This window comes from Dermochelys coriacea, chromosome 4 (genome assembly GCF_009764565.3).
Source record: "Dermochelys coriacea isolate rDerCor1 chromosome 4, rDerCor1.pri.v4, whole genome shotgun sequence".
Taxonomy (NCBI): Eukaryota; Metazoa; Chordata; order Testudines; family Dermochelyidae; genus Dermochelys; species Dermochelys coriacea.
In genome coordinates, this window is record NC_050071.1 from 54325978 (window position 1) to 54340173 (window position 14196).

General features: G+C 37.0%; 1 protein-coding gene across 1 annotated transcript in view; it reads right to left on the reverse strand.

Annotated features, from left to right (window-relative positions):
- INPP4B (inositol polyphosphate-4-phosphatase type II B) overlaps positions 1-14196 on the reverse strand; it is a 521268-nt gene that overhangs the window by 22899 nt on the left and 484173 nt on the right. The window contains 1 exon segment of the mRNA XM_043513204.1: positions 8828-8982. Within this exon segment, the coding sequence (XP_043369139.1) occupies positions 8828-8982 (155 nt within the window).

Consider the following 14196-nt stretch of genomic DNA (forward strand, 5'->3'; position numbering starts at 1 on the left):
TAAATTAACTGTACCGTAAGTGATGAATCTTTTCAGATCCTAAACTCATGCACATGTATAGCATGAGAAGGCAAATTCATTTGGCAGGCATCCACATTGGAAACTGAATGATCATAGTGTTCACTTGCAAGCAATTAATTATATACCTTACCCATAGTATGCACTGAGTATTTTAGAAATTCACTGAGAGGGAAACTGTAGTTCAATTCTCTGTTCTCTCATTTGGATCAAAATATAGCAACACTGATATCTACCAGCAAGTTGCTGGATATTAATGTGCTAGATGAAAAATCATTTATCATGTCAGTACCTCTGCAGGAGAGTAAAAAAATCACAGCAGACAAAAATTACACGCGTCAGTGGAACTTTGACTGACAACAGCATGACTCTTCTTTAGGGTAGCATATCATATAGCCTGCCTAGTCAAGTGGCAAGAATCCCCTTTAGCTAGATGGCCAGAGGAAACCTAAGTCCTTTCTTGTAGCCACATGGCTAAGAATGCAGATGACAGTGGCCAAATAGAATTTTGTAGTGCAGTGTGATGGGGTGTGTACCCCACACAGGACCTCATTGTGTTAATGTGGGCCTGAGGGTAGGAATAAATTATCAGTTTTCAAAGTAGAGAGAGGTAAATAGCAGGATGTCCACACGATCTGTACTGAGAGTGTTCAACATAATCATAAATGATGTGAAAAAAGGGGTAAAGAATGAGGTGGCAAAGCTTGCAGATGACACAAAATTACTCAAGACAGTTAAGTCCAAAGGTGACTGTGAAGAGTTACAAAGGGACCTTACTAAATTGGGTGAATGGGAACAAAACGGCAGAAGAAATTAAGTGCTGATAAATGTAAAGTACTGCACACTGGAAACAGAATCCCAATTATACATACAAAATGATGGGGGGGTTTAAAGTAGCTGTTACCACTCAGGAAAGAGATCTTGCAGTCACTGTGACTAGTTCTCTGAAAAGATCTACTCAGTGTGGAGCAGTAGTCAAAAAAAGCCATCAGGATGTTAGGAACCACTAGGAAAGTGATAGAAAATATGACAGAAAATATCTTAATGGCACTAAGGAACACCCACCTCTTGAATACTGCGTGCAATGCTGGTCGCCCCATCTCAAAAAGATATAGTAGAATTGGGAAAAGTACAGAGAAGGGCAACAAAATGATGAGGGGATGGAACAGCTCCCAAGTGAGGAGAGATTAAAAAGACTGGGACAGTTCAGCTTAGTAAAGAGACAACTGAGGGGGGATACGATCGAGGTCTGTAAAATCAGGACTGGTGTGGAAACAGCGAATAAGGGAAGTGTTATTTACCTCTTCACATAACACAACAACCAGGGGTCACCCAAAGGAATTAAGAGGCAGCAAATTTAAAACAAAGATAAGGAAGTATTACTTCACACAACTCACAGTCAGCCTGTAGAACTCATTGACAAAGGACGTTGTGAAGGTCAAAAGTATAACTGGATTAAAACAAATAATTTGATACGTTAATGGAGGATAGGTCCATCAATGGCTATTAGCCCAGGTGGTCAGGGATGCAATTCTATGCTCTGGGTGTCCCTAAACCTCTGACTGCCAGAAGCTGGGCCTGGATGACAGGGGATGGATCACTTAATAACTGCCTGTTCTGTTCATTGTCTCTAAAGCATCTGGCACCAGTCACTGCTGGAAGACAAGATACTGGGCTAGGTGGACCATTGGTCTGACCCAGTATGGCCATTCTTATGTTCTTATGATATGGTCTTTAATTATACCATCATATACTATTTGTTCCACATTTTCCCCCTGACTTCTTTTTTTCCCCTCATGTGGGGGAAAACAGATTTTTGCCCCAGATCTAGATTTAAAAAAATCACTTTTGTCCTTCACATCTTTTAGCACACTATTGCCTGTGCTGGAAACTCCCATCCTGAACTGGTTCATTACATCTCAACCATTTACTTATTCAAACCATTCCTTTAGATGAACTCTTTCCAAAAGATCTATAAAATCCTAGTCCTCCATACTGAGTATAAACAAAGATATTTAAAAAATCCAAATAAAAGTAATGAAAGCTAACAAGATGTATGCTACACTGGTCAATCACACAGCTCTTCATTACATCCCATTCCTCTGTCTCATAGGTTTTCCTCTTGTCTGAAAGGCACAATGAACATAGCTGCTGCTACAGAAATAATAACTTCTTGTTTAAAAATAAAGTAGATGTCTATTGCAATTAATACACAAAAATGGTCATTGCTCTTGCTAAGTATTGAGGTCCCTTTCAGCACACGAATGGGACTAATGTTCACTTCTCTCCCCTCCTAACATTTCCCCTCTCAGATTACAAAAAACGTTATGATTCTAGAGAATACGCATGGCCTGTCCAGATTACAGGCTCTTCCAGTAGGTTTAGTATACATTTATAAGCCTTGAACTAGGACTCTTAATAGAAGTGAGTGGGAGGTTTCACGGGTCTGCGTGGAGAGAAGAATACCAGAGTACAACTGCCTCCTCTTTGTGCAGTCAGCCATCAATTGCACAGTGCAATGGTTGCCAATAAGGTAGGAACAGGCAGGTCCAGAATTGTGAGATGGTGGTAGGGCCAAAAAGTAGCTGCACAGTTCCAATCCTAGGTGACAAATTCTAAGCCCAGAAGGGGCCATTGTGACCATCTAGCTGGCCTTCCTGACAAAACAGCCCATATAGCTTTGCCAAAAAAATACCTAGAACATATCTGACAATTATATTGCGAGACCTATCAGTTAGGCAGCTTTTAATCCATTTAATGCATGCAAGGTTAATTTATATCCTTTTCATTTTTAATCAAAATGTTGTGTTATATGAAATCAAATATCTTACAGAAGTTGAAGTGTATGACATCAACATTATTACCTTTAACAACCAAACTACTAATCTCATCTAAACTAGATATCAAGTTAATTTGACAGGACCTATTTTTCATACATCCATGTTGATTGACATTAATTATATTACCCTCCTTCAATTCTTTATTAATAAAGTTCCATATCAGCTGCTCCATTATCTTCCCTGGGATGTCAGACTGACAGGCCTATAATTATCAAGGTCACCCTGTTTACCCTTTATATATATTCATACAATATTAGCTTTCTTCCAGTCTCCTGGAACTTCCCCAGTGTTCCAAGACTTATAGGAAATCAAACAGTAATTGTCCAATGAGCTCTTTAGCCAACTCTTTTAAAACTTGGGTGCAAAAAATATGGACTTACTGACTAAAAATGTGTAACTTAATTAGCTCCTATTTAACTTCCTTCTGATGTACTAGTGAAATGGAAAATATGACCTTCATCATATCATATCAGACTACAACATCTGTTCTCCCCTGCCCATTCAGAACAGAAATATGTATTGAATACTTTTGCTTCTTCTTTTTTTGCTTCTTCTTTCTTCTTTTGCTTCTTATTATTGATAATTTTACCATTCATCTAGTGATGGACTAATATCAACGTTAGGATTCTTTTTCTTCCTAACATACCTAAACTCCTTATTAGCTCTGCTGGCCATAGATTTCTCTATGTGTCTCTTTGCTTTCTTTAACAATTTTCTACAATTCCTAGCTTCTGATTTTTTAAATGTTATATATAGAACAGAAGAAAGGGAAAGCTGATAGTAAAGGAAAGTAACGGGATGAAAAAGGGAAATATGTATAATTTTATAGCTGCCTTCACTTCACCTCTAAACTAGGTCAGTTTTCTAACCAATACAGTCTTCTTCCACAATCATGGGACTGTGACTTTTTGGAAATTGAGTACAGTTTTGTTAAACTTTGTTAAACAATGATCTTTCATGCTTTTCTATTAAATTCTTCCTCCCAGCTCTTCTGGCTCAATTGTTTTCTGCTTTGTGAAATGGGCTCTTTTAAAGCACCAAGTACATATATATATATGTATATACACATATATAAAACTGATCTGGACTTATTTGTTTTCACATTATAGATGTGATCAAGTCATAATTACTTGTATGTAAGCTACCACTGATTTTTAGTTCTGTGATCAGTACCTCTCTCCTGTCAATATTTGCCTCTGCTTCTGAGTCTACATGGCAATCACAATGCTGTCCAGTCATGGGCTACCTTTGTAGGTCCAGGGTCCCTCTCAGTCTGGACCTATGGATTCTGCTTTAACCCATCGCTGTATCTAGGTGATAGGAAAGAGATATCGCAACTGTCTTTTCCTCTACAAAACATAAGTAAGGAGTCCTATCCCAGAACTCAAACATTTTTAATGAATTTATTTTGCCAGTGATCTCTGTGCAATGATGCTCTTCAAGAGCTCTCTGAAAAGGGCCATTTGCTTCACAACTGGGCCATAAAACACCCATACCTTGCTACTCAGACCATTCACTGTGTGTTTCAATCAGCTTTTTGAAGATAGACAATTTATCTGAAATATCCTCAGTTGGTGTGTCAAGTGAAAACAACAAGTCCTTCATTGAATCAAATGTGTTCACTGGCTCAAACATCTGACAGGTACTGTTGCCTGTTAAGAATGATGATGGAGTTGACAGCCCCGAGGCTTTACTGAAGTGAGTGGATTTATCATATTTATATTTTATTTCTAAGCTTTACTGAAGACATTCTGAAAATAAAGGATTCTCTGGTTATTCAAGACTTTCAAAATGTATATGGACCAACGCACTGAAAAGCAACTTTTAATAGGCCAGAAAGAAAATTCAGTTCTAAAAACTGCTTCCAACATCTGCTGCTTTCCAGGGTCCAGCTCCATCCAAGGAAAATGAACAAAATCATATGAGAGGTACCTGCAATTAATTATGTTAAATCTGTTTGTCCCTTTAACTCTATACCATAAGGAGAGAATTCAAGATGGCAGGAGACCTCCATCCACTGGAGAATGGGAGATAAGAAAACTAGATCACATCCTTTGAAAAAAGGTAATTGAGAAGTCAGAAGTGTGATTTCAGTAATATGTGAAATCAGACCACTTGATGCACAGGGAATAATATACTAGTTGTATTTGCCCCACCGTATGTGCACAACTTTCACTAAGATCAGTAGGAATCACATGCACAAATCAAGGCTAGAATATCAAATATACAATAGTATTTATTAAACACACTGACACTCCAATTTGTATTTTCATTTCAATTGCAACAATTTAATGGCTTGAGACACACCAAGACAACAAAACGCTGCATTGGGTATTCATAGTGCAAAAGTCTGAATTCCTGTAGTCAATCTTTCATAAATTAAAAGGACAGTCAGTAAACCAATCTTTAAAGCACTACGTTTTACAAGTGATAAATATCTGGTGTATCAGTTCAAGTCTCTTATTTTTCTTACTAATCCATAGTATAAAAACTATTTGCAGAATTTGCAGAACAACATCTCACAGCATAAACAAAAAACTAAACTATAATTTAAATGTGAGAGGTAGCCCTTGATGGATGCTAGATTGTGATTAGCCCTGCAAGGAGATGGAGTGGGCACAAGCATTAATAGAGTCTAGTATTACCATAAAACTTTCCAAAGGAGCAAAGCAAGGATGGGGCCATGGACATGTCCCTCCTCTCTATAATAGCAATCACAGCCATGCCAGTATAGGCATGCGAGAAGGTAGCATTAAAGCCACCAAATTTTCTTGTGATTTTAGTACCTCTAAATCAGAGTTTCTGATAAAGGCTGTTCCCAAATCTCAATGTACTTTTACAAATCAAATGCTTTCATCCCATTATATATCTCCTACTGTTAACTCTTAAAAGTAGCCTTTCCAAGTTCAATCCAGCCTGTTAGTGTTTTTATGTCAAGATCTGTTTTTTCTTGTCTACTGTTTCTTTTCAAAGACGTTACAAGTGTCTCATGGCAATCATCGCAAAAAATGCCAAACTGACATGGAGCTTAACAAAGTGATCTACTGAGGATTCATCAGAGTAAAATTGCCCAAACTGTATAAATTAAGAAATGCACTGATGATGTGCTTCTCTCTCCCAATAAAATAAAACCTTATCTTCAGATGCAGAAACCATTTTGAAAGCTTCTGCATCTAGAGAACAAAGCATTCAGAAATGCACAGCATAACCTTTTACATCTTACAGTACTAATCACATAGAAAGGATAAATACATTAGTGTCACACTTGTGTCAAGCGCATTAACCTTATTTAGACAAACCTCAAAAGCATAGCTGCCAAGTCCCCTCAAATGAATAAGTGAGCTTTTGTTAGAAGGCCATTAGATTCCTCCATGGGGAAAATTGTGGGTTTGCTCTCCTTTCTATATTTACATCATTATAAATGAAAGCAAAATTCCCCTCAGCATTTCAGAATGAGGTTTTATTAATAGTGGGACATATTCAATTCTCATTTACACAAATGTAAACCCAATAAAACTCAGTTGGTTCCACTGAATGGAGAGGGAGTATTGGCTCTTGGTTTTACATGCAAATCTTTTATATACCAGTGTGGAATGGTATTTGCCTTTTTATTATATTTCAAACTGAAAATTAATATTTAATGTTGTAAGAAACTATGGTGGGTGCATGACACCACGACCATCTGAGATGATCAAAGCTAGAACATTCAGCACTAGATGCACAAGGATGCAACTGCACAACCTATCACCTGAGCTAAAGGAATAACTCCATTAGCTAACAATAAGCAGTAGGCTGTTATAGTCACTGGTGCCAGTCACTAAAGGGACACATGATCACACACACTAAGCCAATGCATTACACTATCATTCTAAAGGAGTACTTGTGGCACCTTAGAGACTAACAAATTTATTAGAGCATAAGCTTTCGTGAGCTACAGCTCACTTCATCGGATGCATCCGATGAAGTGAGCTGTAGCTCACGAAAGCTTATGCTCTAATAAATTTGTTAGTCTCTAAGGTGCCACTATCATTCTAAATAGTCTTCTGCATTGATGTGCCATTTGCTCAACATGCTTCCATTTTTTATTATTGTTTAGTAGTGTTCTTCCCTAATGTCCAGATCAAGCATGCATTTAAAGTTCAGCTGGTATTTAGTGCCCTTCCTGAATAGGGATGCTTTTCTGAATTGGGGCCTACATTTTAACTGTGACTCTTACTATATATATATTTTTTATTAATTGCCCAGTACTCTAAATGTTCTCCAGGTCTATTTGAATTTTCTGCTATTATCTAACTCCAATTTTAGTACCATCTGCACATTTTATTGATGCATTACTCATTTAATTTTCAAGCTCAATTATAATGACATTAGACTCTACTAGTCCCAATATAAGGAGGGTTTAGTCTGCAAAAACCTACAGTACTTCCGTATTAAAAAGTTAGTTTGTACAATATACAAGATCCTATTTAGAGAGTTTCTAATTGCTGAATTTTTCCATTCCGTGTTTGAGTCTTAATCTTCATAAGAATTTATTTTATATAGTTGAGATCCTTATGTCCAGCCATTTATAGTAGCTTTTAAACACTCACATTAATTGATAGCTTACAAAAGAAAAACAGAATAGTTGAAATGCCAACAGAGAGAGTGTTTAATGTAAAAAACTCAGGAATTGCTCGTTACTGGTAAAACATGAAGGTATGAAAGATAGTGCATGCAAGTGTCACCCACCAGCTGAAACACTACAATGGTCAAAGGATTTAGGAGAGCTAATGATATATATGAAATGGTACTTTAGTACATCATCACAGTAAATGAGCAACTTGCAAGTGTGCTATACTTCTGAATCCTCACAGTGCTCTGCTGAATCATCCTTTCTAGCAATTAATTTGTTTCTTTTTAAATAACAGGTGTCCCTATTAAGGATATATTGCAAAACCACTCCTAAGAGTGATAACTTTAGACTTAACTGCTTCTGAAATTAATCCATAAACACAACTTCTAGCATCAGGATATGAAATATATCTATTTGGATCATTACTCTACTAAACTAAAACTTTAAAACAACATTTAACTTTGGTACGAGTTGTAGAAACCCAATTTAAACAAATTAGGAAAGAAATTCTAATCATATGTTGCACTGGAGTTGAGGACATACAATTTATTACTTCCTAGGAGGCTGTCCTGAAATGTATGGTCTTGCAGGGATTTTTGTTAAATATTCCTTAAACAGCTTAGATGCAAAATGTTAGTATTTTACAAATCCTTTGCACACTATTCAGTATTCATAAAAATAATTAACTATGAAATATTAGTTCTTTTAGGACTAATAGATAACACAATGTAGGGGCCAGTTTCATTTTATAATCTAAACTTATTTACTTGAAATTCTTTCCTGTGACTAACATGCAGATATTCAAAACCCTATCACATCTCCTAATTACACATTCTTAATTACTTCTGTCTTAATGGTTGCATAGCTATACTTAACAATGCAGTGTAAAGTTGGTTTTTGTGTGTTTTTTTAAAGATGAGTTAATTAAATATAACCATCAGTCCAAACTTGCTTGGTCATTCTTTTTATATTGGATAACGAGCTAATGAGAACTACCAACTATAACAAATGTTTAATTCTGATTTAATAATATTTTTCCAGCTCCATTTTATTTAAATGTTTTAATAAGAATTTAACAGCTTGAAAGTTTTTGAGAGAGTAAATAAATGTTTCTCTTTTATAGGGTACAGACATATTGCTAAAATTGTGTGTCTTATGAAAGCCTATGAAAAAGCATTAAAAATGAACTGCTAATTAACTAGATCCAAATCCTGCAGTCCTTATTCCTCAATAAGGCAAGTTTTGGCCTGTAACACATTCACTACTGGCTAGTACTAAGGCAATATAGTACATGCATGTGTTTGAAACACAAGTAGCAGAAAAACAAACAAACCAAAAACTAAAACCAGATATATACCTTCTCATACAATCCAGTGCCCGGATAAAGAAGTCCTTGTGCAGTTGATGTTCATCTCTCAAGATTGAGCACTGTTCTAGTGTCACTGACATGGATGTCCTATCTTTGGCACTTTTGCAACAGGTGAAACGGATTCCATTAAGCTTACGACAAATCTATAAAATGGACAAATCAAATTATTACTGTTGTGTATCCTATCCACTGTAAAGGATAGCATAAAATGAACTCACATATTTTACAGTTATATAGAATTTACATCGAGGCTTAACTTTCTTTTTATTTTTTGGTTAAAACTAACCCAACTCAAATGGAATTCAATCATTATGCTTCTGCCATGTGATCCTAAGTAGTTTAGTCAATGATCATCAAACAAACTGGAAAAGGAGCCAATAAAGAAAACTATTTTTTCTTTTAATGTCACATGTACTACTGTAATTAATGTTCACCTACACTGTCAAATACCAAATTAACATTAGAAGCATTTCAGATAAGCTTCATTTCTAAGAATGAAATTCACTCTGGCCTGGAGAACACACGCAAGGTCCTCTGTACCATTTAACCTCAAGAGTGGGGTTGCACTGAGGAGGCTGTTAGAATTGACCCACAGGCCATGTCCAGAAAGATATATCATGTTACAAAATGTATTAACAAACATGTTTTAACTAACATGATGTTAAATATGATTTTTTTCTTTGTGTAGGCTGGGACAAGTCATGTTTAAAAATGTGTTAGCTGGTCATGATTAATCCTAGGGTCCTTCCCAAGGTTAACCATGACTCATTAACATGCTTTTATAAACATGACTGTTGCTGTCTACACTAAGAAGAAAATCATGTTTAACATGATAGTTAAAACAGATTAATGAACACAATGTCTAAAGATGTATTTTCCCAATGCAGACAAGGCCACAGAGGATTTTTTATACCCAGTGTATGTTGTGGAAGGTGCTCGTGCCAGACCTTCACAGGCTAGTATAGATAGTGGCAGTGGGGCCCTGAGGAGGGACCATGGAATCCATGTTTATTAGACATGTCTGTGTAAACAATACAGGAGAGGTTGCAGCCTCTGTTTTAGCCAATTTCATCCAAATTACATATCTTAAAAACCAAATCTTAAAACCCTTCATTAGCACAGCAGGTCTATAAATATCTGCCATCTTGAGAAAAATGAGGCAGCTATCTAATAGATTTTAGCAGGGCAAGGTGTGCTCTCAGACATTATGGCTGGAAAGTGATTGCAGCTGGTGAATGTTTGAGATCACTGAGCATTTTTGAAATATTCAAGGCTACAATAATAAGTACATAACTCCAGCACATTTGACGCAACAATCCTCTGGCCTTGTGCCTTCAGCCATTTGAAGTGTGTATTAATAGCCTCAGAAAACACAATTTGGAGTGTCTTATGATTCCTTTTTTATTGTATATTTCATTTTTAAGTTTTGTTTTCCATTTGATTGCTATTAACCGTAATGTATATAGTACCATTAGCTGTGTGCCATGTTTTACAACTGGTTATGTGTCAGACAGAGTTGCTAAATACAGGTGAAAGACCTGAGAGGATACAATTAGAATACAAATATATTTTGTGAAGGGCAGCACAGACTGACTTGGAGGTCACAGAAGCACCATTTCATACTCTCAGGTTTATTTTTCGAAGTAAAATTAGAAATTAAAGGTGGCCCAACAATCAGGGGTGCTGCTACAAAAAGTGACACTGACCAGGCTGCACTTTTAAGCCTGTGTATTGCTGACCCTTCCGTTATCAATTACTTGCATCGGTGCCCTGGGCTATCTCAGTTTTTGTTTAAAAATTTTCTGTAGGATTATTAATGAGATCCTGATTAAGCTTTTTAAATTAAAATATGAAACTACAAAGAGGCCATGATTTGACAGATGTTGAAGGGTGAGGGATTTGAAATAGAACAGGGATAGGGAAAGGGTTAAGGAAGATTCAGTAGCTAAAAAACCACCACGCCCTACAAAATGTATATTGTCCTTACTCTTAAGTATGAATAATAGTAGTCATTGAAATGTTTATAATTACGAATTACCAACCTGTGGAATCTGAGACACTATAGTATTTCTTTATATTCAGAAGAGGAAGTAACTGGTGAAACGGATTTCCATTATTGGTAAAAGTTAAAAGGAAAAAAGGCTTACTGTCTTTTCCCACTCTCTGTGATGTCCACCTATTTCATTTATAGTTCAGATGTATGAATGCTTAATATTTGAATAAAGTGATATGGTGAGGAGATACCTGATACCTAGGATTTTGATCCTGCAAATGCTTAGAGTAAGGCAACCTTTACTCATGAGTAATGGTTTTCAAGATTCTGACCCTGTATTGAAACCATACTTACAAAGCCATTCATAGTTTTCAACCTTCAAACTGTCCAAGGTGTACACAATGAAAATATGTGAAAAAGACTGAAATATGGAACATGTTTCTTGTCATTACAAAAATTTATCCTGGTTTCTAATTCTAACACCTGTTTAAGGATTATTTCTCCCTTTGTGAATTAAGAAAATTAATTTTTAAAAACAGAAAACCAGAGGGAAAATTCCATCCTGTGAAAATCATAGAATATCAGGGTTGGAAAGGACCTCCAAAGGTCATCTAGTCCAACCCCCGGCTCAAAGCAGGACCAATCCTCAATCAAATCATCCCAGCCAGGTCTTTGTCAAGCCTGACTTTCAAAACCTCTAAGGAAGGAGATTCCACCACCTCCCCATGTAACCCGTTCCAGTGCTTCACCACCCCTCCTAGTGAAAAAGTTTTTCCTCATATCCAACCTAAATTTCCCCCACTGCAGCTTGAGATATTACTCCTTATTCTGTCATCTGCTACCACTGAGAACAGTCTAGATCAGTGTTTCCCAAACTTGGGATGCCGCTTGTTCAGGAAAGCCCTCGGTGGGCCGGGCCTGTTTGTTTACCTGCCACAGCTGCAGGTTCGGCTGATCGCGGCTTCCACTGGCTGCGGTTCGCCATTCCAGGCCAATGGGGGCTGCGGGAAGTGGAGGCCGGTACGTCCCTCGGCCCACGCCACTTCCCGCAGCCCCCATTGGCCTGGAGCGGCGAACCGCAGCCAGTGGGAGCCGCGATCAGCCGAACCTGCAGATGTGGCAGGTAAACAAACCAGCCCGGCCCACCAGGGGCTTTCCCTGAACAAGCCGAGTCCCAAGTTTGGGAAACATTGGTCTAGATCCATCCTCTTGGTAGCTGAAAGCAGCTATCAAATCCCCCCTCATTCTTCTCTTCTGTAGACTAAATAATCCCAGTTCCCGCAGCCTCTCTTCATAAGGCATGTGCTCCAGCCCCCTAATCATTTTTGTTGCCCTCTGCTGGACTCTTTCCAATTTTTCCACATCCTTCTTGTAGCGTGGGGCCCAAAACTGGACACAGTACTCCAGATGAAGCCTCACCAATGCCAAATAGAGGGGAATGATCACGTCCCTTGATCTGCTAGCAATGCTCCTACCTATACAGCCCAAAATGCTGGTCTCCCAACATTATCAGTACCAAAGGATCATCAGTAGAATTTGAACCTTTGATCTTCAAATACAGAGCTCTACCAACTGAACTAAGTGAGCAACTATTAACCACTAAGTGGACCAGCCACTATGAGAGGATATGAGCCATACACTCTGGGTAACACAACTATTTACTACTAGACAGCAGTTGAAGGAGAATCTATCTTATCTTACTGTAGCGTTTTATATTGTCACCCATTACTGTAATATCTGAGCATGTTCCACCTAAAATCAATAGTGAAGTTCATAATGTCTTTCTGGCTTTCTTCCCTTTTGGGGTTAAAACCTCTGCTTTTTGCAGGAGGGTGGGTTAGGTTGTACGATTTATTTTTATTAGGCTGTCAAGTGATTACAAAAATTAATCTCAATTAATCGCACTGTTAAACAATAAAAAAATACCATTTATTTAAATATTTTGGATGTTTTTCTACATTTTCAAATATATTGATTTCAATTACAATACAGAATACACAGCTCTCACTTCATATTTATTTTTTATTACAAATTTGCACTGTAATATAAATGTAAAGCAAAGAAATAGCATTTTTCAATTCACCTAATACAAGTACCTGTAGTGCAATCTCTTTATCATGAAAGTTGAATTTACAAATGTAGAATTATGTACAAAAAAACCTGCATTCAAAAATAAAACAATGACACAAGATATCACTGAATCAAGATCTTAACAGGATACTAAAGGGATTAGACATTTCTATGTATAATGAGAATATACACGGTTATATTAGGATAAGAGATAAAATCTCTCCACTTCAGGGCCTACGCCAATTGCTAAATGGGGTTAAGAGGAAAATTCCACTATAAGCAGGTCATTTCATAATTGTGCATTATGGGGCTTCTTGCACTTTCCTCTGAAGCATCTGGATTTAGCCAATGTTGGAGAAAGGATACCGCAGTAGACAGACCTCTAGCCTTATCCATTGTAATTATTTCTATGTTCACAGAGCATAGTCTGGCTTCATGGGAGACACAACATCTGCCATGCAACGGTATCAGAGATAACCAGTTTCTCCCTGCCCCCAATATTTAAAATAAGAAATGTCTGTGGTAACAGTTGGCAAATGTAGACTTTAAATGTACATTAAATGTAGTCCCATTATAATGAGCAATTATATATTTATTGCAATAATCTAATAAATCCTTTACAAGAAGTTGCGACTTCCCAGTACAAAGATGCTAACATACTATGGTATTTTAGTAATTTGTTAGTCTCTAAGGTGCCACAAGTACTCCTTTTCTTTATACTATGGTATCAATATCAAGAGCTTCAGACTTGTCAATTCCAGGGGGGTAATTTGAAATAGGGTAGTATAAGGGCTATACATTTGAGTGAAGGGCAAACTTTTAAGTGGTTGTACAGCAGCAAAGCACTTTTTTCCTCCATGAAAATATTTTAAAGATTCACTGAATGGATGACAAAAGAAACCTCTGGAGACATGAAGTGAAAATAAATCCTGTCCTGCTCTTGGTAGATTATTTTAGAGTCCCATAATGATTTATCTTTTACTTCTTCTGAGAGTCATGGTATGATAATTGCAAAATTCCTATTGGAAAAAGGCTTACCTTTTTACACACTCTGGAATTACATTGTAATACATGTTGTTACACTTAGTACCCTACTACAAAATAGCATTAGCAATATATAAAATGGCAACAACTTTATTACTAAAAAGAGTCTTTGTGTGTCATTGGAATCTTGTTGTTCCCACTGTTAATGAAAGATAAAATGTCTTTTCCCTGTATAGTTTGTGTATTTGAAAATGTACAGAAAGGGCTTGCGTTTAGACTACTGTGTGTGCTAAAGGTTAAATTTTCTCCT